The sequence below is a fragment of the Mesoplodon densirostris genome, chromosome 1, assembly GCF_025265405.1.
Source record: "Mesoplodon densirostris isolate mMesDen1 chromosome 1, mMesDen1 primary haplotype, whole genome shotgun sequence".
Classification (NCBI taxonomy): Eukaryota; Metazoa; Chordata; class Mammalia; order Artiodactyla; family Ziphiidae; genus Mesoplodon; species Mesoplodon densirostris.
In genome coordinates this window covers 226,899,765-226,923,895 of record NC_082661.1, presented here as the reverse complement: position 1 = coordinate 226,923,895, position 24,131 = coordinate 226,899,765, and the positions used below count along the sequence as shown (strand labels likewise).

Here is a 24,131-nt window from a genome sequence, read left to right as displayed (position 1 = left end):
TTGATACAGCCACTATGGAGAACAGTATGGAGGTTCCTTAAAAAACTATAAATAGAACTACCATACTACCCAGCAATCCCACTACTGGGCTATACCCTGAGAAAACCATAATTCAAAAAGAGTCACATACCAAAATGTTCATTGCAGCACTATTTACAATAGCCAGGACATGGAACCAACCTAAGTGTCCATCAACAGATGAATGGATAAAGAAGATGTGGCACATATATACAATGGAAATTACTCAGCCATAAAAAGAAACAAAATTGAGTTATTGGTAGTGAGGTGGATGGACCTAGAGTCTGTCATACAGAGTGAAGTAAGTCAGAAAGAGAAAAACAGTCCGCCTGCCGGTGCGGGGGACACGGGTTCGTGCCCCGGTCCGGGAAGATCCCACATGCCTCGGAGCGGCTGTGCCCGTGAGCCATGGCCGCTGAGCCTGCGCATCCGGAGCCTGTGCTCCGCAACGGGAGAGGCCACAACAGTGAGAGGCCCGCGTACCGCAAAAAAAAAAAAAAAAAAAGAAAGAGAAAAACAAATACTGTATGCTAACAGATATATATGGAATCTAAGAAAAAAAAAGGTCATGAAGAACCTAGGGGCAAGATGGGAATAAAGACACAGACCTACTAGAGAATGGACTTGAGGATATGGGGAGGGGGAAGGGTAAGCTGTGACAAAGTGAGAGAGTGGCATGGACATATATACACTACCAAACGTAAAATACATAGCTAGTGGGAAGCAGCCACATAGCACAGGGAGATCAGCTCGGTGCTTTGAGACCACCTGGAGGGATGGGATAGGGAGGGTGGGAGGGAGGGAGACACAAGAGGGAAGAGATATGGGAACATATGTATAACTGATTCAATTTGTTATAAAGCAGAGACTAACAAACCATTGTAAAGCAATTATACTGCAATAAAGATGTTAAAAAAAACCAAAAAAAACAAACAAGGGCTTCTATACTGCATCTACTTGTGACTTTTCATAACTAATTTGCAACATTAGAAAGAAAATTTAGCTATATAGGTTGAACCCATTTCATATAAACCCAGATTCAAATTTCAAAATCACCACTTTGTAAATTCCTTAAAAATGCAGAAGTTGGATTTCAAAATTAAGGCACTCCTTTAACCACCTGTCAATTGTTTAAATATTTTCCACAAATGATGAAGCTTATATTTCCAACTTACCTGTAAATATAGTTTATTGTCTTTTGTTATAGCATCCATTAGTTCTTTCTGTAGAGGTGGGTCTCCATTTACCCAGAGTCCAGTGGTTGAATTATTCCCACTTAAACCATTAGTGCTGTTCTGTTTTTTATACAATAGCACATAAGCTGTGTCCTTGGGAAACCTACTTGTAATTTTCTGGACTGACTGAAATGAAGTAAACGTCACTCTGCTGTCATTAAATAAAAACCATTCTTTTGACATTTCCTTATTTTCCAAATCCTGTTCAATAACTGCACTGGGACTATCTCTCCCTAGTAAATGACTCTGGGAGGAGGCTAAGGCCAGAGTTTCGGGCTGGTGGCACATCTGGTATGAGGACTCTGTACCTGTGATGTTTCTGGCATAAGAATAGTAATGCCCGCTTTCAGAGGATACACCAGAGTGAACGACAACAGAACTCAATATATAGGGCACCAATTTTGGGGAGAAAGCTTCTTCAGTCCCAGAAGGCTTTAATTTTTTAGCTAGATTCTCACTAATATCAGTGAAGTCAACATCTAGAGACCAACTTTCTGACAACGAAGAGAAAGAAGTAGTTCTTTTAACTGGCAACTCCAAAACCAGTGGCAGTGACACATTGTCTAGGATTTTTCTTCTCACGTGATACTTCTGATCATATGAAAATCTTAGGAGAGTAAGAATAAGGTATTCAGGTTCCTCTGTGATTTGCATAGTTTTCTCGGCATTCTGCAGAGAGGCACAGCTTTCACAATAATATTGGTTGTCACCAGTAAGAATCTCTGGAGCCAAAAAATAATTTAGTAAGTCAGTTACTGAAGATGTGGTTTCACCTCCTGGTTTCTGAGGTACATCTTTATTAACAAGCATCTTGCTAGAGTCATTAGGGACAGAAGTGTCTTCAGTACAGCGCAACTCATCAGGACTGTCCACCATTCTTTCATTCACAGCTGAGTAACTGGCAAAGGCAGCTGTTGATGGATTACAGACTCCTGGTTCTTTTGAAGGACCAGGTACACTGGCCTGCATTAGACCACCATCTTGTGTACTGGGTGATGATGCCGGATCTTGAAAAGACAAGTTTTCCATAGAAGAGGAAGGACAAAAGGCAAGTGAAAGATCTGTAAAGGCTTCCACTTTTTGTGAGGTACTCCTGCAGTTCAAACAACATATGTGAGTTTGTAGTTTTCCTCCAAACATTTTTTCGATTAATGTCTTCTCACTATCACTTGTGCAAGGGGTCTCTGTTGGTACAGCTGCCTTATTGGCTACTTCTTGTAAAGAAGTTTCACTGCACCCCAGACTTTCAGAAAGCTTGTGTGAGGACTGAACTTTCAAGATCTTTTCTTCTTCATGGAGCCTGTAGAAGAGTATATCATTATATAGCTACTTTGCTTAAATTTAAATGTCATTTCTACTTTAAAATATTGGTTGCCTATATAAATAGCCAAATTATTCTTATCAAATATAATGCTTAACTAAAAAAAAATCAAGTTTCTCCTCCTTTAATCAAGAGGAATATTGAACAGTTTGAGAAGGTAGATCAGAAGAGAAGTTAGGAACTGTTCCTACCCTATATTCTCATTACACTTTCTTCATACTGCTATTTTATAGCACTTATTGTAGTTAATTATATATGTCCACTAACTGTCTTATACATCTTTGTTTGCCTGACACCTCACAGAAAGCCTGGCACAAAGAAACCACTCAACACATCCTTGGTGAATGGAAGGAAGGTTGAGTTCAACTAACTTTACTAGTCATTCACATAACAGAAGGGAGGCAAAGACAGGGAAATACAGGAAGATAATAGGTTTTATTAACTAAGTGGTAAGAAGACAATACAGGGCCTCCCTGGTGGCGCAGTGGTTAAGAGTCCGCCTGCCGATGCAGGGGATACGGGTTCGTGCCCCGGTCTGGGAGGATCCCATATGCCGCGGAGCGGCTGGGCCCGTGAGCCATGGCTGCTGGGCCTGCGCATCCGGAGCCTGTGCTCCGCAACGGGAGAGGCCACAACAGTGAGAGGCCCACATACCGCAAAAAGAAAAAAAAAAAAAAAAAAAAAAAAAAAAAGAAGACAATACAATTTACCAAACCCACTGAATTATGAACTGGTTTAAAGAGCAGTTATTAAATTTTTTTGTCTCAGGATGCCTTTATACTCTTAAAAAAATTGAGGAACCCAAGAGCTTTCATTTATGTGGTTATACCTATTAATATTTACTGTATTCAAAATTTGAGAATCAAATAATGCATTTAAAAACAATAATAAACTCATTACATGTTAATATAAATAACATTTTTAAAATTAAAAAGTTTTATTTTCTAAACCCCAAAAAACTTAGAAGAATGGCGCTGTTTTACATTTTGCCAATACTTCAAGTATCTGGCTTAATAGAAGACAGGCTGGATCCTCATATCTGCCCTGCATTCAATCTATCGTGATATGTTGTTCTGGATGAAGTATATGAAGAAAATCTGGCCTCAACTACATATACACAGATATGCAGTTCGAAACGGGAAGAGCCCTGAAAGTGTTTTGGGAACCCCTAGGGGTCCTTGTACCACACTTTGAGAACAGCTGGTCTAAAGTAAGAAAATTTAAAAAAGAAACCAAATTGAAAACAAAAGAACACTTTAAAAAATACAATAAATGCAAGGTATTTTAGGGATTAACAGTCAAAATATGTCTTTAAAGGTAAAAACAATGTTTTGTAGAAATAATGTTATGAAAGAACATAATTCAAATCATAGCTTTAGAAATACTTTTTACCTGTCTAGTAGAAACCTGAGGTATTCAGAACAGTCTTGTTGTGATCTGGGGGTAAACCATGGAGGTCTGGAAGCCTCAAAGAATATCCGAGGTGCATATGCTTCTCTCTTTTGATAGAGAAACACAAGGGAGTGATTCTCACAAATAACTGAAATCTTAATATATGATGCTGAAAGTTACATATATAACTTAATATATAACTGAAAGTTATTTGAGCCAAATAACTGAAATCTTAATATATGATGCTTAATAAAGATTACTAAAATTATACTGGCTTAACCTTTACCACAAAGTGCCAAACATGGGGGCACATAAAATTAGTTAGAAATAAATTTAGGTAACCTTCAGTTATAACTTCTTATTCTGCAGATGAAAATTAAGATCTAGAGAAACTATGTGACTTGCCCAAGGTCATACAGCTAAATTAATGGCAGAGGGGATTATATCAGAACCCAAGTCTCTCTAAATTAATATAATGCTCTTGGCATTACCCTCTATGTGCTCGAGTCCACAATTAAAAAAAAAATTAAATCTGAAAAAAATGTTAGTGAATATATATCCTGGCTAAAGTAATAAGGGGCATACTCTACAGAGCCATGTGTACTTATTTTAGGTGAAAATTTCCTTGACTGGGTACACATGTCATAAGTGTACAGAATATGAACACACTGGTTAGGGACTTTTCACTGGTTGCTTTCTTTTTTTTTAGTACAGAGGCAGTTTAGTGAAGTGGCTGCTAGTGGACTTTAGAGCAAGCTAGGTTGAAATCCTAGATTTTGCCATGACAAAAAAAAAGAACTGAAAAAGGCATCTGAAGAGTTGTGATTATAACTTGAAAATTTATAATTTATTTGTGGTATATGACAGAGTTCTCAGTTAAGGAAATTTTTTATCAAAATAGGAGTGTTTATGGCATTGAAGGAAAGGAATTTGGTGGACTGGTTGAACATGGGTTCCAGAATCATTTGGTTTACATTCCAATCTTGCTGTTTGTTTGCATGACCATGAAAGCAAGTAATGTAAGCCCCATTTCTTCACCTGTAAAATGGGTATGCTACCTTATTACCTCATAGATTTTGAGGATTAAGAGATAATGTATGTAAACCACTTAGCACAGGAGCTAGACAAATTTAAATGCTCAATAATGTTAATTTTATTAATTATAAGAAGAAAAGCCTTTTAAATTATATAGGGAAAATCTACCTAAAACAGTCTTGTCAGGCTGCTATCAGATAGGGTCTCAACTATGACAGAACTTTAATTAGGTTCTCTTGTTAATTCCTTTCGTCTTTTGTTGGGAGTTTGGAAGCCTCCTAAAATTTTTTGCCAATAGCTCTGACTTAATAAGTTAATATAGTATATATAATGTATTTATATCTACATGTATACGTAGAGATACACACATACATATATTATAGCTGACCACTGCACAACATAGGGGTTGGGGTGCCGATCCTCTGCTTAGTCAAAAACTTTACAGTATACTGAAAAGTTATACTGTAAAGATATACTGTGTACCTGTTCACGTATCTGTGGTTCCACATCTGCTGACTCAAACCACCATGGATTATGTAGTACTATAGTACATATTTACTGAAAAAAATCCATGTGTAAGTGGACCCCTGCAGTTCAGACCTATGATGTTCAAGGGCCGATTCTATACAGTATACAGTAAATACAGACTAGTGATAAAGCAAGTGCATAAATCCATTTACTAGAAAACAATGTTTGGGAGTTGCAGGGGGTAGATTTCATCTCCCTTGGTGTTGAGATGTTAAATTTAATTTATGAATATATTTCCCCCAGATAGAGAATAGTATAAATGATCCTTTGAGTATCTCATAGGCCATCACTAATCATCACATATGTCAATCTTGTCTTGATTCTTTCTATTTAAGAAGTTATACTTGAGATATTTCTCAGCTTGTATACATGAAACAAACCATTCCTATCAACTCAATTCCACCGATTCTGAATCTATCTTCTCTTCTGGCTGTAACTACCTACTCCTTTAGACCTCTGTGAAACTAAGACAATCAGAGTATAACCAGAAAATAATATGTATTATTTATAAATGATATATATTATTCATATGTATTACTCAAACCTTAAAGTAAAAGTTCCTCGAGCATAAGGATTCCTTTTTGAATGCTTATCAGACTGCACATTGTGTCTCTCAATAAATGTCTGTTTACTATGTGATATTCTTTCCATTAGCATAAGCTCATTTCCTTGGATTAATCTGTGGACATAAATGATCATCACAAAATTTTAAGCTCTAGAACTTAATAGGTAAACAGTTTATCCATTAAGTTCTAGAGCTTAGAAGTTTAGTCATAATTAAAGGGTACATATGTTAGAAATGGGATAAAAAAGAAGCCAAGATGCCACAAAATTATTTTAATTGTTCATTTTTAATTGTTCATTACTGTGAAGATCTACTGATTAGTATATATAAACTTAATATTAAAGATTCATTTTTAACGATTTCTTCATGAAGGAGCTTAATTTTTGGATAAAAAATCAGATCTATAATAATCAGCATAATGAGTCAGTAAAATATTCATCTACAAGAATGTAAAGCAGAAGGGAGAAATAAAAACTTAGAGCATGGGCTTCCCTGGTGGCGCAGTGGTTGAGAGTCCGCCTGCCGATGCAGGGGACATGGGTTCGTGCCCCAGTCCGGGAAGATCCCACATGCCGCGGAGCAGCTGGGCCCGTAAGCCATGGCTGCTGAGCCTGCGCATCCGGAGCCTGTGCTCCGCAACGGGAGAGGCCACAAGAGTGAGAGGCCCGTGTACCGCAAAAAAAAAAAAAAAACTTAAGAGCATATCCTGATTTTAGGCAGTATCTTTTTAGATTTCTATGCGGATTTGCTGTGCTAGGAGGATATATATTATTTCATCCGTTAAAAAGGTTCACCAAATTTGGTATAATGTGAAGTTTAAAGATTTTCAATGCAATTAACATATACACACTACACACACACTCACCTGTGTATGAGCCAAAAAGGCAAAAAGATGCTGTAATTTTTTCATTAATGAATTGCACCCATTTAGATTTAAAGATAATACTTGTCTCCTGAAACTGAAAGATAATAAAATATAATGATTTTTGTATACATGTATACACATGATGCATTTTTTTAAAAGCTAAAGGGAAGTAAGTTCAAGAACTTATTATCCTCAAAGTAAAATTTCACTTACCTGAAGGCCCTTTACCTGGCAAAGTCACTGCCTACAATGTAGTGAAGAAGGAAGAGAATGACGGTAATTGAACTCTTACTACGTGGCCTGGCAATGGCCACGTGCAGTCACATATTATTCCTATCTTCTGGATTAGCAAATAGAAATAGATTAAGCTATTAACTAATAACTTAAGTAAACAACTTTTGAATTCTTTCACATCTGCATGAAATAAAAAAATATGCCGTAATCAAAACTACTATGAAGTTAGAGTGATTTAAAGAGTGTGGTACTAGTGCCAGATGGGAAAAGAAGCTATACAAAAAACAGTATAGGAACAAATGGGTATCCATTTGGAAAAAAATGGAATTAGATTAAGATTTCACATCATCACAGATGCCACAGAGGAGTAATGAGCTAAATGTAAAATACAAAACTACTGAAGTATTTAAAAGAACAAAACAGGTGGGGAAGGAGTTTAGAGGGGAAGGCTTCCTAAAATTCAGACACTATAAATGATAAATAGCAGATTTGACTACATAAAATAAAAAAAATTGCAAACAAAACACTCCACAAATTTGAATCATACTGACTGGAAGAAAGCATGAAACAAAGGATTATCACCCATAGTATATATAAATCAGTATGAAAAAGAAAAGGACCCAACAGAAAGGTGCACAATGGAAAGAATAGGTTATTCAAAAAAGAAACACAAATGAACAAAGAAAACTAGAGAGGGAAAAACTCTGTAATGGTCAGCAATACACATTTTCCTCCAGATTGGAAACATTTTTAAAGACTGATTATATCAAGTACTGCTAAAGCCATGGGGTCATAGGTACAATCATGTAGTAGTATGCAAGTTCAAATGCTATAGCCTTTCTGGAAGCAATTTGGCACACCCTATTCAAAGAATATCCTCTATAACTGCATATGGGCAGAAAGATATTAATTATAAGCAAAACAATCTAATATTCAACAGTAGGAATATGATTAAATAAATCATGGTACACCTATTTACTCAGAATGACACAGTTCTGTCATTTGCACTAACGTGGGACTCTTTCCAACACAAATCATTAAAAGAAAAAAAACAAGTGGCTGGAAAAGAATATATAAACAGGATCCTTTATAAACATATTTAAAAAAATTCATTTGTTCTTGTACTAGATAAATCTTATCTCTGTACAAAAAATAGGTTTGGAACAATACAAGCAAAACTGTTAACAAATTACCCTTGGGGATGGGAATGTCTAATTTTTATTTTATGTACTTCTAGATTTATTTTTTTAAAACCACAAGGAATTTACATATTACCAAAGAAATAAAATATCCTGTCTGCTTATTCTGAGATAGTATTGGCCACTGTACAGTAAGATGTGCTCTTTGAATTGTGGTTGCCAGTTATAACTGCTTTGGTCCTCTGCTTTATCTATCATGTGTAAAATGAGGCAGCTGGATTAGGTGACCTCTGGTGGTGATACATGGATTACTTTAGCTTTATGCCTAGTATCACTTGTGTCTAAGAGTATATACATTTTCTTAAAAAACAAACAAAAAAATCCCTAATACAAACAAACCGAAAGACAAAAGAAAACACTAGACCAAGTGAAAAACACCTTAGTGTTGACAGTATATTCTGAGGCCAGGAAAGAAAATAAAGCTGAACTCTTTATCTTTCAGTTTATGATTCCTCTAGGTAGGCATAAAAACTCACACAGGCTTAGAACTCAATTTGTAAACATCTTTGGTCAAGTCCCATGAATACTCTATTGGTACAGAAGAGAAAAATTCAACCATGCTTTGGCCTTCAGGAAAAGTTTATCGTTATTTTGTACCTTTACAGATTGTATTCACATAGCTAACAACCTCTGATTTCCTATTTGCTTGGCTGCAAAAGAAAATGAATTTGAAAGTAAATCTGTAAGACGGCAAAGAAACATGTCTGTTTATACAGTTGTTCAGTATCTATCAACTTGGGGTGGGAAGCAGAGCTTGAATTTCCTTAACAGCAACAAAGGAGTTATTGATCTGATAAAACAGCAAAATATCTATAAGCAGAAAAAAACATGACCACCTTAAAAGATATACAGGTTAAAAAAAACAGGATAATAACAAATTAGTACTTGAGGACCCTTAAATTCTGAAATAAGCTCAATCAATCCCTCTGTTACATTAATAAATATCAACTCGGAGTAATTCAAAAGACTCTAAATGCAATATATAATATAAACATGAAGTAGAATTTATATAAATTAACATTTTAAAAGTTCCTGAGCAGTAAAAGCAATTCATTTCTGAATAAGGTAATTATATGAAAATATGAATATTTCTGCCATATTTAGGAAATAATGTGAAGATAATCCCCACCATTTACATTTCATCAACATGCATCAATTTCTACAGTTAAAATGAAAACAAACAAACAAAAAGCTCAAATTTAAACTTACTCTGTGGCCATAAACAATGCTTGTATAACACTGTTCATATAACATGTATTCCCTAGATTAATAAGACCAGTTTTCCCAGTTTCAGATTTTCCAGAAAGTCTAGACAAGCAAGATGCCAAAGAATTGGATTGAGAAGTCCAGGCACTTTGACTGAGAATCAGTTTAATCTTCTCTTCACTGGGCTTAGGAAAATCCTGTAGATCATAAAGAGGAAAAGTAGTGTAAACATATAAACTATTTTTTGTTATTAAGTTAACACCATAAAGAAGATTCTTCCACTGACATTTAACCTTTGTTTTCTCCCACTTAGTTTGGAAATCACTGATAATACTTGAGCAGTCATCAAAAAATCAAATTACACTACATGGCAAAAATAATTGTCTCCTAAAATGAATAAGTATCTCCTAAGGTAGAGTTTATCAAGCTGAGGAATACTCAAGAACCAGGAATTCAAGTCACATTTGAACTATTTATGTTTCCTATTTGCCAGCAAAATGTTTTCAAAATAAACCTCTGACATCAGAGAGTATATTGCAGTGCTATTCAAAGGCAGTAGAATGAGGACTTAAATTAGTACACAATTGAATAAGCTTAACAAACAATTTGCTTTCAAATTTTGTAGTGAAAATAATATCTCCTTTTCATTCAATACTAATATTTACCCAGTATTAACCCTTAGAAATAAAAGCTCAAAGTAATCAGGGAATGAAAAATGCAAGCAGCTAAGCACAATGACCTCTGACTTTAAGAAATAAAACTCAATCTCATGTTTAACCATATAGATTATTCTGAGCCTATTTCAGTTATCAGAATTTTCAACATTCAGCAGTGAAGAATGACATTTAACAACAGCAATAGCTTTCATCTATGGACACAGCGACACTGCAGAAAGAGATTAACATTACTATCAAATCCATGACAAAAACCAGTTTGCAGGGCAGAAATAGAGACACAGATGTAGAGAACAAACGTATGGACACCAAGAGGGGAAAGTGGCAGGGGGTGGTGGTGGTGGGATGAACTGGGAGATTGGGATTGACATGTATACACTAATATGTATGAAATGGATAACTAATAAGAACTTGCTGTGTAAAAAAATAAAATTCTAAAGTTAAAAAAAAAAGTAAAAAAAGAAAACAAAAAAACCCTTTTATACATAAAGACATTTACTTCTTAAGTGTCAAACTGTCATACCAGTAGTACACAATAATTGCTGAACAGTCTTGTGTTCTGGGCTCAGTGTGATTTAGCTAACTCTACAGTAAAAAGAGCATGCTCTGAATTCACTTCAGATACATAAAAAGTAAAGATAATGAGACCTTATATTTTATTTCATATCTCAAAAAGGAACACTGTTAATAGAAATGATTTCTAATAACTTCTGAATACACCTAGCTGAGGCAAGTTCTTCAATTCTTTTGCTCTACCCTGATCACGCAATAAATCTACTAAGGGGAAAGTGTGCTTACTGTGACCCATTTTTCAAGACAAACAGAATCAATGCTTTTTAGATCCAGTTATCTATACAAAGTTGAAAACCAGTAAGTTCACAAATAATTCAAGTAAAGATTCTATGAAATATGGACATTCATGAACAATCCATAGCAAAATGAAATAAAAAACAGAAGAAACATAAGTCAAATATTTTATTAAACTGTCTTTCCTTGATACTAAGACGTATCTTACATATTTTAACATTTCTGATATTGGGATGCAACTCTGATGTATGTATTAACTTAATGTAGCATTTTTTAAATCAAATCTCCCCCAAAGGTATTACAAATTTACAGGGACACCTTATCATTGTTGGCATTGTAGAACTGAAGAAATATGGTTATTAATTTAGATTAGTTATAGTAAATAAGAGATTACTCCCTAAAAATTAATGAACCTTGATTCCAATTGCATATTTTATTACATATAAAAGGTATATTTCCATAAAATAGTAAAATGAATAGCTGCTTATAGGAATGTTTCACCGCATTCATCTATCACATCGTGGGCTGCAGCTCCGCAAATACTGGTGCAACTATTATCATACCTTTATTGCTTCCAGGATAGGTTCGTAGAGATCTGGAAATCCAGAATAATGATACATCATACAGTGTATCAGTTCTGTTAATTGCACTAGGAAGGTTGTACTGGAAGGCAGACCATCACTTTTGAAGGAGTGAACCAAATTGACTACATGAGGAACAATCTGAACAGAAAAGAAGACAAACATTCCTCTATTTATACAAATTGTCAACAAATCCTCTAGCCTACAAATGGAATGCAAATGTTACACGATCAGCAAATGCTTTTCTGTATGTTTAGTCACTGCCTTTTTCTAAAAAAGTTATGAAGCTAAACATTTCTTGAATATCAAGGTAAATCTAGGTTTAAATCACATATAATTGTAATTCCATATAAGACCCCTCTCCTCATTCTTATACTCCATCTAAAACTAAGGTACAAACAAATTAAGGTACAAAATAGGAGCCTTAGTCACTGCCGCCATTCTAAAAAATGGCTTAAGTTGAAAAATGTTAGGGCTATTATTTTTACCAGATTGTTCAGTAGGGAGAAAGTTTTAAAAGATAAACCCAGAATTAGCTTAGGAGCTCCATCTAGTGTGAATTTTAGATTTTTCACTTGAAAGAATTATACAGGAGTGTGCACGTTAAAGTCTACTTCAAAAAACCTTCAAGATAATTTATGCATGTAACTAAAATTACAGATCAGACTTCCCCGGTGGTGCAGTGGATAAGAATCCTCCTGCCAATGCAGGGGACACAGGTTCAAGCCCTGGTCCAGGAAGATCCCACATGCTGCAGAGCAACTAAGCCTGTGTGCCACAACTACTGAGCCTGCTCTCTAGAGCCCATGAGCCACAACTACTGAAGCCCGCGTGCCTAGAGCCTGTGCTCTGCAACAAGAGAAGCCACCGCAATGAGAAGCCTGTGCACCGCAACGAGGAGCAGCCCCCACTCGCCGCACTAGAGAAAGCCTGCGCGCAAAGACCCAACACAGACATAAAAAAAAATAAATAAATAAATTTATAAATAAATAAATAAAAATAAAATTACAGCTCAGGCTACAGCAGTACCTCTCTTTAACATAAGGGACTACCTCTATTTTAGGGATGGTGTGTTATGTAAGCATGGTTATCCTTGTTAACAATCCACATGCCCCACCTCCAAAAAGAAGAGACAGTTCTAAAACTAAAGTGAATTAGAAATTTCTCGTATTTTTAAAGAATTGGGGTTAAAAATGAAAGCGAAATCTAAAATGCTCATTGCTCATAAATATGTAGAAAACTATTAATACTGATAATAAGCACAACAATGTCCTTTCATTATAAAATTAGAATAAAAAGTCAATACAGGGGCTTCCCTGGCGGCGCAGTGGTTGAGAGTCTGCCTGCCGATGCAGGGGACACGGGTTCACGTCCCGGTCCGGGAAGATCCCTCATGCCGCGGAGCGGCTGGGCCCGTGAGCCATGGCCACTGAGCCTGCGCTCCACAACGGGAGGGGCCCCAACAGTGAGAGGCCTGCGTACCGCAAAAAAAAAAAAAAAAAGCTCTAGTTTTATTTGGGGCTTCCCTGGTGGTGCAGTGGTTGAGGATTTGCCTGCTAATGCAGGGGACACGGGTTCGAGCCCTGGTCTGGGAGGATCCCACATGCCGCGGAGCAACTAGGCCCGTGAGCCACAACTACTGAGCCTGCGCGTCTGGAGACTGATAGTGAGAGGCCCGCGTACCGCAATGAAGAGTGGCCCCCGCTTGCCACAACTAGAGAAAGCCCTCGCACAGAAACGAAGACCCAACACAGCAAAAATCAATAAATAAAGGATTTCATTTAAAAAAAAAAAGTCAATACAGAGCCAATCACATATTTAAGAGGTTATTAACAGAATAAAATAAATTCTATTTTGCAGTAATGGCTCTTTCCATTAGTACGGTGCTATACGTGTCTCAACTAATCATTAATTATATAATCTGATACTACATATTTACAGTTCACATGCAAAAAGCATCTTCTTATTTTCTACTTGTAGAACTTTTCTGTGTAGCAACATGGGAAAATATTTATTATGTAATGTTAAATTTTAAAAGAAGGATACAAAAACTGCATATAGATTACAAATATAAATACAACCTTGTTAAAATATATAGGGAAAAAAACATCATGATGGAAAACATAAAAATTGTAGTGTAGTGAGATTGCGGGTAATTTCACTAACTTCCTATATTGTTATATTATCTTTCTGTAAAAGTTTAATTTTGTTGTAAATGAATTATACACTTATTGTAAAAAAAAAAAATCTAACAATACAAACTTGTATGAAGTAAAAGAAAAAGTCTCTGTCCCACTGTCCAGTGAAAGACACTGCATGCTGTATATCACTTCATATAACATATAACATGTCATGGCATATACCATATATACCATCTAGAACTTTTCTTATTTCAACTGACAATCGCCTCTTGCCTCAATTCATGCAAAACCTCCCAACTGGTCTCCCTGTTTCCACCTTTGCCCTTCTTCAGACTATTTTCAAAGTAGCTAAACGAACCAAATAAAAAGCAGTGTAGAACATTTTTTTGGTTGCTAACTCATGATAAAAGTGAAGCTATAGCTCTATGGACTTATCATCAAACAGCAGTGACAATTATAGTTATATCCCAACCAACTCCCTTCCTTCCTGTAGAAAGAAAATCATATTCTTAAATTAACACTGCTATTCTCATTCTGCTGTCTCTGGTTTTACTCTTATGCTTTGAGGACTTAAATCACACTTTAGCTTTTGCACCACTTTCTTTAATCTTACCTCCAACAAAGGTATTAATATGACCATAAAACTATCAGTTCCTAATGGTTCACTCTACTGCTATCATCTCTACATTTCAAAGCAAATCTGAATTACAATTTTGCTCCATAAAGCCATATCTATCAGATACTCTCTTGCTAAAATAGTCAGAAATCCAAATTATTGTTTCCTCAGAGGTGACAGGAGAGACAGAGATGGAAGAGAAGAGGAAAGAAATTTTTAAATGATTGTTTAATTTACAAATACCAAATCTTCTAAAAGCTAGCGTACAATCTTCCTAGTGTAGACTGGATCTCTGCAGTCAGATAATACACGTAATTGTATACTACTACACCCTATGTGGTCAAAATGATCACTGACGTAAAAATAAGACTAAGTTCTTCACAAGCATATAGATAAACATCCAAGCAGGTTATTACCTTCTAAATATCTGAAAGTTGATTTTTTTTCTGAATGAGCAAATCTAAATATTTGCAGATATTGTGATACTCATTAAACTTAAGTTACTATTTGAGAAAATGTGTATAACTTATTTAATTAGAAGCTTTAATATTTTCTCTTTTGTTTAAAAAATTTTTTCCACTTATAAAAAGCATACAAAAAGCAACTTGCTCCATAATAACACACACTATAATTTCAATCTCAGTTTGCTCTAAAATATTCTAAGTGTATAATACAATGAATAATGATGCTGGTGATTCCAGATTATTGTTTATTCTTAGCAACTCCTAAACCTGAGTCCTTCGCTTAGTTATTTAGAGTTATAGGTGATTTAACTACTATATGACCCACTACTAGATGCCCAAGTTAATTTTAGTTGAGTAGCAGGTCAGGCTACACACAGAATGTAGAGTTAGTAGGTCTTTGTTTTTAGACTTTACTAGGCCAGATCACAATTTTCTACTTTAGATCTAACTGTTCTTTAAATAAATGATTTAATATTTACTTATTTCAGTAGCCAAATATTTCAAAGTCAACCATTTGCCATTTCAGTTACTTTTTTCAGGGAAAAAATAAGCAATACAAGGTAAGGAGATATCTTCTATCTTTTAAAAAATTGAGCAAAGAAACAGGTTTAGAGTACAGCAAAAGTGACTTTTCAGAGAGATTACGGAATGTATGGAGAGCAATAAATATTAGAATGGATGATTTCCTTCCCAGAAATTCTGAAAATAAACCTTTTCTCAAATGGCCTATACATGATCATGCCTGAAGACAGGGAAAAATAGTTGTTTTTTTTCCCTTGGAAGATTTTGCTAGTATAGCTGCTGTATTAGCTCAAGTGTGAGTTTTGTTTGTGTAATGGATACAAGGTTATTAACTGATGATCAAGCTCACCAATTAGGGCAATGAACTGCAGAAATCACTCACCCTAAGAGATAATGTATAATGTAATTACTTGTTAGTAAGGTTTACTTCTATTAAGCCTGAAGATTTTGGAAATGAGGCACCAAGTAGCCTATGTGAGTATATAATTCTCTGAGGCTAGTTACATTTCTAGCTGACAATCAACAACTGAAATTCTGCACTTTATCAGTCTCCTTTGAATTCGTTTGTGGTGGGTCAGTATTCCTAAGATTTTTAACATTGTGGGTGTGTTGATAATGAGTTTCTAGTACTGTAAAACTGACGATCAGACCTTGGAGGAAGCAAGTAACCACATACACCACTGCTTTCCTGTGATCCCCTAGATAGAAAAATGGACAGGTTCCCCAAATAACATTTTGTCATTTTTCACCTGCAATAACTGATAATCAAATAATCAAAATCAAATCAAATCAAAAGCAGTGATGTAGCTGGTTAAAAGTGGTAGGATTCTGGATATATTTTAAAGGTGGAATCAACAGAATTTGTAGGATATGGGCTGAAAGAGAATGAAAAGCCCTAATTCTGGGGCAAATAAAAATGACTTATGGTTTCATGCTTCTTGTGCAACACACAACCAACAGTGACACTGACATGTGACATCTCTCATGTACAAGAGTAACTTTTAACTTTCAATTGCTGGTTGTGATTGCAAGTGGAGCAATTTTGGTGAGACCCAAAACATTCTAAAAACATATTCTTTGGAAGGAAATCTCACAATCTCAATTTTAAAGGAATCATAAAGCCACATGAAAATAGTTAGATTTAGGACCAACCTACAATCTTTTCACAAATACAAATGTGACTCAATATTAAATTGAAATTTTAAAACAAGTCTTTTCGGTGTAGAAAGCTTGTGTCATAACTTACCAAATGGAACGCCTCTGGAGAATGCTGAAAACTAAGCAGCATGTGAGAAAGAACTGTGAGAGCACCGGGTCTCACAAGAGGAAACCAAAGCCGATTAAAAACCTGCAGAAAAGACAAGACATCCACTTTAAGAGTTGGTAGGGAAATAATTAATCCAGTCAGTGATTATTTTCCTAGGGCCAAAAATTATTTGTGTGAACATCCCCTTTCCTGAGAAGTTCTGTCATAACATATGCTATTAAATTCTGGGAAAGGGAGAAAGTTGGGAAATAATATGACAGAGATCAAGAGAATAAAATGACCTAACCAACTCTGAAAACTCCCTCATCAAATAAAAATCTGTCAAACCATGTTTACAAGGTGATAGCTCCCTGGTCCTTTATTCATTCAGCAGATACTTATTGACCACCTACTGCTGCTTGGCACTATTCTAAGTACTGGAGATACAATGGTAGATTTTAAAAAAAGAAATCTCTGATCTTACAGGGCTTACTGTCTAGAGGGTGAGTAGAGATAATAAAAAGTAACATGGGAGAGAAATGCTATGAAAGCAGGGTATGTTGAACAGGGAGTGCTGAGTGGCAAAAAGATCTGCTATTTTATATATGGAATTTAAAAAATGCATCGTGATGAAAGTGATACCTGACTTCAAAAAACTGAAAGGAATGAGAATAAGTCTGACAGATAACTGGGAGAAGAGCGTAATAAGCAGAGCAAAGGCCCTGAGGCCTCCACCCTGGTGGACTAGAGTTATAACAACTAGGGCAGTGTAAGTAAAGCACAGAGACTGAGGCAATAATAGTGGGAGACCGGATGAGAGAAGTAGCAGTGGGCTAGATCAGGTAGGACCTTGTGTGACACCTGAAAAGGACCAAGGGCAGGAGCTGCAAGGCTACTGCAATCAATATAGCAAGGGGTGGGCTTCCCTGGTGGCGCAGTGGTTGAGAGTCCATCTGCCGATGCAGGGGACACGGGTTCGTGCCCCGGTCTGGGAAGATCCCACATGCCGCGGAGCGGCTGAGCCCGTGAGCCATGGCCGCTGAGCCTGCGCGTCTGGAGCCTGTGCTCCACAACGGGAGAGGCCACAACAGTGAGAGGCCTGCGTACCGCAAAAAGAAAAAAAAATATATATATATATATAGCAAGGGGTGATGATTACTTTGGACCAGGGTGGTAGTGATGTAGCTGGTTAAAAGTGGTAGAATTCGGGATATATTTTAAAGGTGCAGTCAACAGGATTTTTAAGATATGGGCTGAGAGAGAATGAAAAGAGACAAGAATAGCTTCAAGGTTTTAGGCCTGTGCATGTAGAAGGATGAAGCAGTCATTTAAGATGGGGAAGAACAGGTCTGGGAGGGAAAAATCAGGGGTTAGATTGTGGATAAGTTGAACTTGAGATCCAACTGTCTAAGTTGGATAAGTGAATATGGAGTTCATGGGAGAATAATGGACTAGAAATATAAACCTGGCAGTCATTAACTTAGAGACATTATTTAAAGCCATGGGTCGCTATAAGTATGAACTGAGAAGAAAGTGAACCAGAGATGTGATTCTAAGGCACTCCAAAGTTAGAAAGATCCACTACAGGAGACTGAGAAGCCAGTGAACTAGGACAAAAATCAGGAGAGTATAATGTCCTGGAAACTAAGGCAGGAAAGTGTTTCAAGAGGGAGTGATCAACTATGTCAAATAACTAACAGGTCAACGAGAGAAGGCTTGAGAAATAACTCCTGAGTTAAGCAACACTGGAAAGCACTGGTGTCAAAGATAGCTTTGACAGAATAATGGTGGTAAAAGTTTGATTAGCTGGGATTCAAGAGATAACGGGAGGAATGTGTTTTCATAATAAATATTTGAAAACAGCAAAATTGTTTTAATTACCTAATCTTAAGTAGCATTTTAAATTTCTAAAGCCCATTCAAAAGAAAACCAAAAACAAGACCATATTCAAAATTAGACACTTTAAAGGGGACAACCCAAAGATAAAAAAACTTATTATATGGGTCCATATATTCCAATAGATTTATACACTCCCACTTACCAGTTCTATCTTCAGTAAAGTAACATCTATCAAAATAGTAAACTTCTGGACAGCTGCCAGTCCTTTCAGGAGTGCAATCACCCATGTGTCTACATGCTGAGCCAACGGCCAGGACAGCCAGTCAATCATTCTGAAAATTGAAGGAACACAAAACTATCAGCCTTGAAAATATCTTTAACATTATTTATTTAGGAATAACAGGAGTTATACTAGATAATCACTCACTTTGTGACTCAAGTAAACTGAGCTTGCTTGTGAAAAGTACTATTCAAGATGTAGAAATGACTACAATGGGTGCTAGAACTCAAGGAGTTTCCAATCTTGTAAGCTGACAGTTTCTTATATAACATATTTGCATAAAAAGAATTTCTGATAAACAATCATTTTGCATAAATGCAAAGTTTTAAACATGCTATATAGTGAGTGGTATCAATAATTTATTAGGCAAATTTACTCTAAGGAGAACAGTTAAAATACGGCTATCTGGGACTTTCCTGGTGGTACAGTGGTTAAGAATCCATCTTTCAATGCCGGGGACACTGGTTCAATCCCTGGTTAGGGAGCTAAGATCCCACATGCCGCGGGGCAACTAAGCCCGAGTGCTGCAACTACTGAGCCCACACGCCACAGCTACCGAGCCTGCACCACAACTAGAGAGAAGCCCGTGCGCTGCAATGAAGAGCCCGCGTGCCGCAACTAAGACCAGATGCAGCCAATAAATAAATAAATAAATATTAAAAAACCAAAAATATGGCTATCTGAACTGAGACATATGGATATGAACCAAAATATGTCCTTTCTGGTGATTACAGTCTAAATATGAAATGCAGTGTTAAAAAAGACTATATTTTGAATTGTAAAACAGGTCTCTTCATCCCTTTCAAAATCTTACCATACAAAGACAACAAAAAGAAATTTCAAATAGACAAAAGGGCACCAAATGTGTAAATACTGGAATGGCCTCATTTTGTAATAATGAGTGTTTTTCTTTTTGAGTACCAATCCCGTTTAATGGAAATAAAGATAAAGTAATATGGGGTATGATGGAGACTATCCTTAATGTTAAACATCAACCACAATGAAAAAGACTGCTATGACTCTTTTGGAAAGCAACTGGGCCAAATGTTCATATTATTTGATCCAGTAATCCATTTGGGAGGACTATATAATAAAAAAAATAGTAAAACAAACCAGGTTTTTAAAGTCAGAATGATATGGTTTAAAAATCTCAATTCACCATTTATTAGCTGGGGAACCCTAAATACTTATGTAAGTTATTTAACTTCTTTGTGTCTCAGGTCCTTATCTATAGATTACGGATAAATTTTACAGGACCGATGTGAAGGTTAAATGAGTTAATACACTGGAAATACTGTGAATGTCTTTCTTCCAAATATTTACACATGTGGCAATAAATAAATACTTTGATTGTACAAAATGTAAAATATAAATACTAAGTACATAAACACGTGACCAAAAGAGCAACTAACATGTCAAAAGGACTGACTTTCATATTGATATGTTATAAACTATCTATCAATACATTAACATTGGAGTGTTATCTTTATTAAGGTTTTTGCTCTTAAGATTAAAATGTTCCATCAGACATTAAGAGTGGCTCCAAAGTTCAAACTCATTTTCCTACAAGTTATCTGTATGTTCCCTCTGCTCCCTGCACACATTTTGTCTCCCTTCTTGTTTTTCTGGCCAACAATGATGGTTGTAAGTCATTAAAGTAGTCCCTAACAGCTGTTCCACGTCTCTCAACTATTGTTAGCCTGGTTTTCACAAGTCTGTGGCTACTCTAAGTACGTGAAGTAGAAAGCAGAGACACTTGCATTTGTGTACAAAGAGTATATTCACTGCAGCACTACTTATGATACAGGAAAAATGCAAATTATCTAAATGTCCATCATAAGGAAATGGCTAAATATACTATGGTATTGATAGTATGAAACATTATGTTGAGTTTTAAACGATGAGATAGATGAATATGAATCTATCCACAGGGATCTAACACAGAAAGATCTGAGATATTGTTGAATTAAAACAGAAAAAAATGCCGGTAAACCTTTTTAAAACTGTTTTTTGTTTGTTTAAAAGAAAACATATGAGTATATATTGTATATATTTTTTTAGCGTAAATATGTACACAAAAAAACATGTGGTTTAGAGAAGGAGTATATGTGAACACATCTCTTTGGCTGTAGGGACTCTTCCATACAGTGGGGAGCAAAGTCCCGGAGTAGAACCAGGTTGGGCTCCCTAGCACACAGGGCCCAAGGCCAGAACTCCCTTTAGCTCAGGTCTAAGGGGAGTACTAGTAAAGAGTGAGGGGGCAGAGTAGAAAATTCCACTTGGCCACGGCTTTCCATTATCTCTAATCACCCAATCAGCCTTTTCCTCCATCCTCTCCATGTCTAGCTTCCCATCTCATAAGCCTCTAGTCTTTATCTTATCCCATGTGTACCCAATCTCCTAACCACCCTAAAGATACTTCAAGTCAGAAGTAACACAAATTAGAAGCCACTCATTCAAAAAATATTTGAGTATCTATTATATAATAGGCACTGTGTTAAGTGCTAAGAATATAATGGTAAAATATGGTTTCTGCCCTCAAACTGGTAACGAAAGTTAGGAAATTTTCAACAGTCACACAATTAATAAGTAGTTGTACTGGTATCTGAACTAAGCTCTGCTGGCGTATAATGCAACACCTTTGGCTACACTTTAATTATATTCTAGTCTTGCTTCAATTTGATTGGACTTACATATGCTCAAATCCTCTCAGACAAAGGCACTATAGAATCAGTTATTTTTATGGTTACAGTAATCTTATCCACCATGTATTGGTTACAATTTGAATTTTAAGGACACTTACCTCTGATAGGCTGGTTTAATATCTTACTATTTAAAGAACAGTTAGCTGTACTTGTAATAAATCTTGTTTCCTCCATTAGATTGTGGGCTTAAGAACAGCGATCTTGTTGTTTTGTTTTTTAATCTTTAATCTTTGATCTGCATTAAAATGGAGCTCAAATTTGTTGAATAAATGAAACCATTTCTCTCTATAGCCAAAAAAACGTACATGCAACTTGAAAATCTTAAAATTGGCAATATTATGAAAGGCCACAAAATAGATTTAATCAATTTGTAGAGAATAAAGCCAATTTTCACTTTATTGTTGGCAGCAGCTTAAGGGCTAGATCCAGCCTTCAGTTTTATTTGTCCCAATGTTTTAAAAATTAGAAAACTCCACATAAAAACTGAATTTCAGTCTCCTTTTGAAATATCAGATTAGCAACACTGAACTCAAATTTCCCTGTGATAATAAGACAGCTGGAGTTGAGGATCAGCTTTCTCTTTTAGAAAATGCTTGTGTACCCCATTCCCTATTATTTCAGTTAACCCGGCCTATTTCACACTTTAATGTTACTATCTGGTTCTTGTACAGTATCTCCATTTGCATTTCTTTGGATTACAGAAAATGACAGTAAAGCATGACAAGTGCTATGTGTAGGGAAGCATAGAGTATGGGGGAGTAGAAGGTGGGAGTGTGATAAAAGTAAACATTACTATTCTTTTCAATTACATTTGCAATAAAGAATAATTACTCCAGGTATATTATAAGCTAAACAGGATCATGTCAGATAAATTGGAAATGCAACAGAAACTGAATCACAACTTTCCACAGAAACATAGGTAAAAATTAATTTCCAAATATATCTTAAAAATAAATTCGTAAATTGGACACTATGGTTGTTTTGAAGAGGTTAAAAAATTAAGAGTGCCATACAGAACATTATAAATCAACTATAAGAAAAAAAAGAGAGAAAAAAAAAGACTAAATGCTAGAGAGCGAGAATTGTACACATGTAGCTTTCTGAGAACCCAAAATAAATACTTAAGTTTACCTTATGAGTGTAATTTATAACAGGTACACAGAAACCACTGTTCTAAATCCTTACATTTTAGGGGACTTCCCTGGTGGTCCAGTGGTAAAGAATCTGCCTTACAATGCAGGGGACGCGGGTTCCTGTCTTCTTCTTGAACTAAGATCCCACATGCCGCAGGGCAACTAAGCCTGCACACCACAACTACTGAGCTCATGTGCCTCAACTAGAAAGCCCGTGTGCCACAACTACAGAGCCCACGTGCCACAACTAGAGAAGAGGAACCCCACATACCACAACCAGAGAGAAGCCCACACACCACTAGAGAGAAGCCCACGCACCACAACTAAGACCTGACACAGCCAAAATAAATAAATAAATCCTTATATTTTATTTAAATGTGCTATGCATACACACATATATGTGCACACAGGAAAAAAAATAGAAAAAAATTATAAAACAAAGCCAGACAGATATGAAACAAGAACAGGAAGATAGAAAAAGCTCAGTTAGAAAAATACAGTCATTGAAATAAAGAAATTCAATAACTGGAATAATCTCTATAAATGGTACCTTTGAAGGAAAAACCAGTAAATTATAAGACAGTATTGATGCTCCTCCCCTTAGATCCCCACAAGGTCTGCACCGTCATTTCCTTCATATCTTTACTTCATGGTCACCTTCTCAGTGAGGGCTTCCTCATCTATCTTATTTAAAATTGCAAACCATTCCCCACGCTTTCTTGCTTTCCTATCTACTTTTTTCCAAAAATGCTCATCACTATCCAACATACGAAATTATTTTACTTACCATACATAATGAAATCTAAAACAAAATCAGTTTTAGGATGTAAAACTTAGTTTATGTACCACTAAGGCAAGAAAAGTCCTGCAATCTAAACTAGAACACCAATTATTGTACCTTTCCACATTTTAGCATCTCTGAGATCAGGATGAATCTCTTCAAATATGTTACTGATATTGCCTGCCTTCCTCCCCAGCTAGAAGCCTGTTAGGATAGATATTTCTACTCATTTGTTCAATGAGGTTTTTAACACTGCTTGGCACTCATGGTAAGTGACCAATAAGTGTGATTTGAATAGTTGAAAGAACGAATGATTGAATTAATAAAAGCATAAGAGTTCTGAGAAGTAAAAATAACACTAAGTTTACACCTAGAAATATAAGAATAAAACTGCAAAACATCAAGATAAAGAGAAAAGCATAAACATTACCAGAAGACCCTAACTACTCACAAAGGAACGATAATCAAATTGACTGCAGACTCCACATCAGCAACAATAGATGCCAGAAGACAATGCAGTATTATTTTCAAAATGCTAAGAGATAATGACTATCAAATTAGAATCCTGTATCTTGCCAAATCATCTACTTGGGAATAAGCAAGAAAAAAAACACATTTCAAACAAAGGCTAAGAAAGTATTACCCAGAAGTCCTGGTTGAAAGAGAAAGTAAAAGTATGTACTAAGGAAAAGTATATACTTAGCCAGAAAAAAAAAGATCCCAGAGGGAGGAAATAGGTTGCAG

General features: G+C 35.9%; 1 protein-coding gene across 1 annotated transcript in view; it reads right to left on the bottom strand.

Annotated features, from left to right (window-relative positions):
• The window catches only part of USP38 (ubiquitin specific peptidase 38), a 34,322-nt gene that overhangs the window by 7,013 nt on the left and 3,178 nt on the right, over positions 1–24,131 (bottom strand). Inside the window, exons 3-9 of the mRNA XM_060115739.1 lie at positions 18,691–18,820; positions 16,650–16,751; positions 11,643–11,801; positions 9,602–9,795; positions 6,960–7,053; positions 3,967–4,073; positions 1,194–2,553 (exon numbers count right to left, since the gene is read on the bottom strand). Of these exons, the coding sequence (XP_059971722.1) occupies positions 1,194–2,553; positions 3,967–4,073; positions 6,960–7,053; positions 9,602–9,795; positions 11,643–11,801; positions 16,650–16,751; positions 18,691–18,820 (2,146 nt within the window). The remainder of the gene's footprint in view (positions 1–1,193; positions 2,554–3,966; positions 4,074–6,959; positions 7,054–9,601; positions 9,796–11,642; positions 11,802–16,649; positions 16,752–18,690; positions 18,821–24,131) is intronic.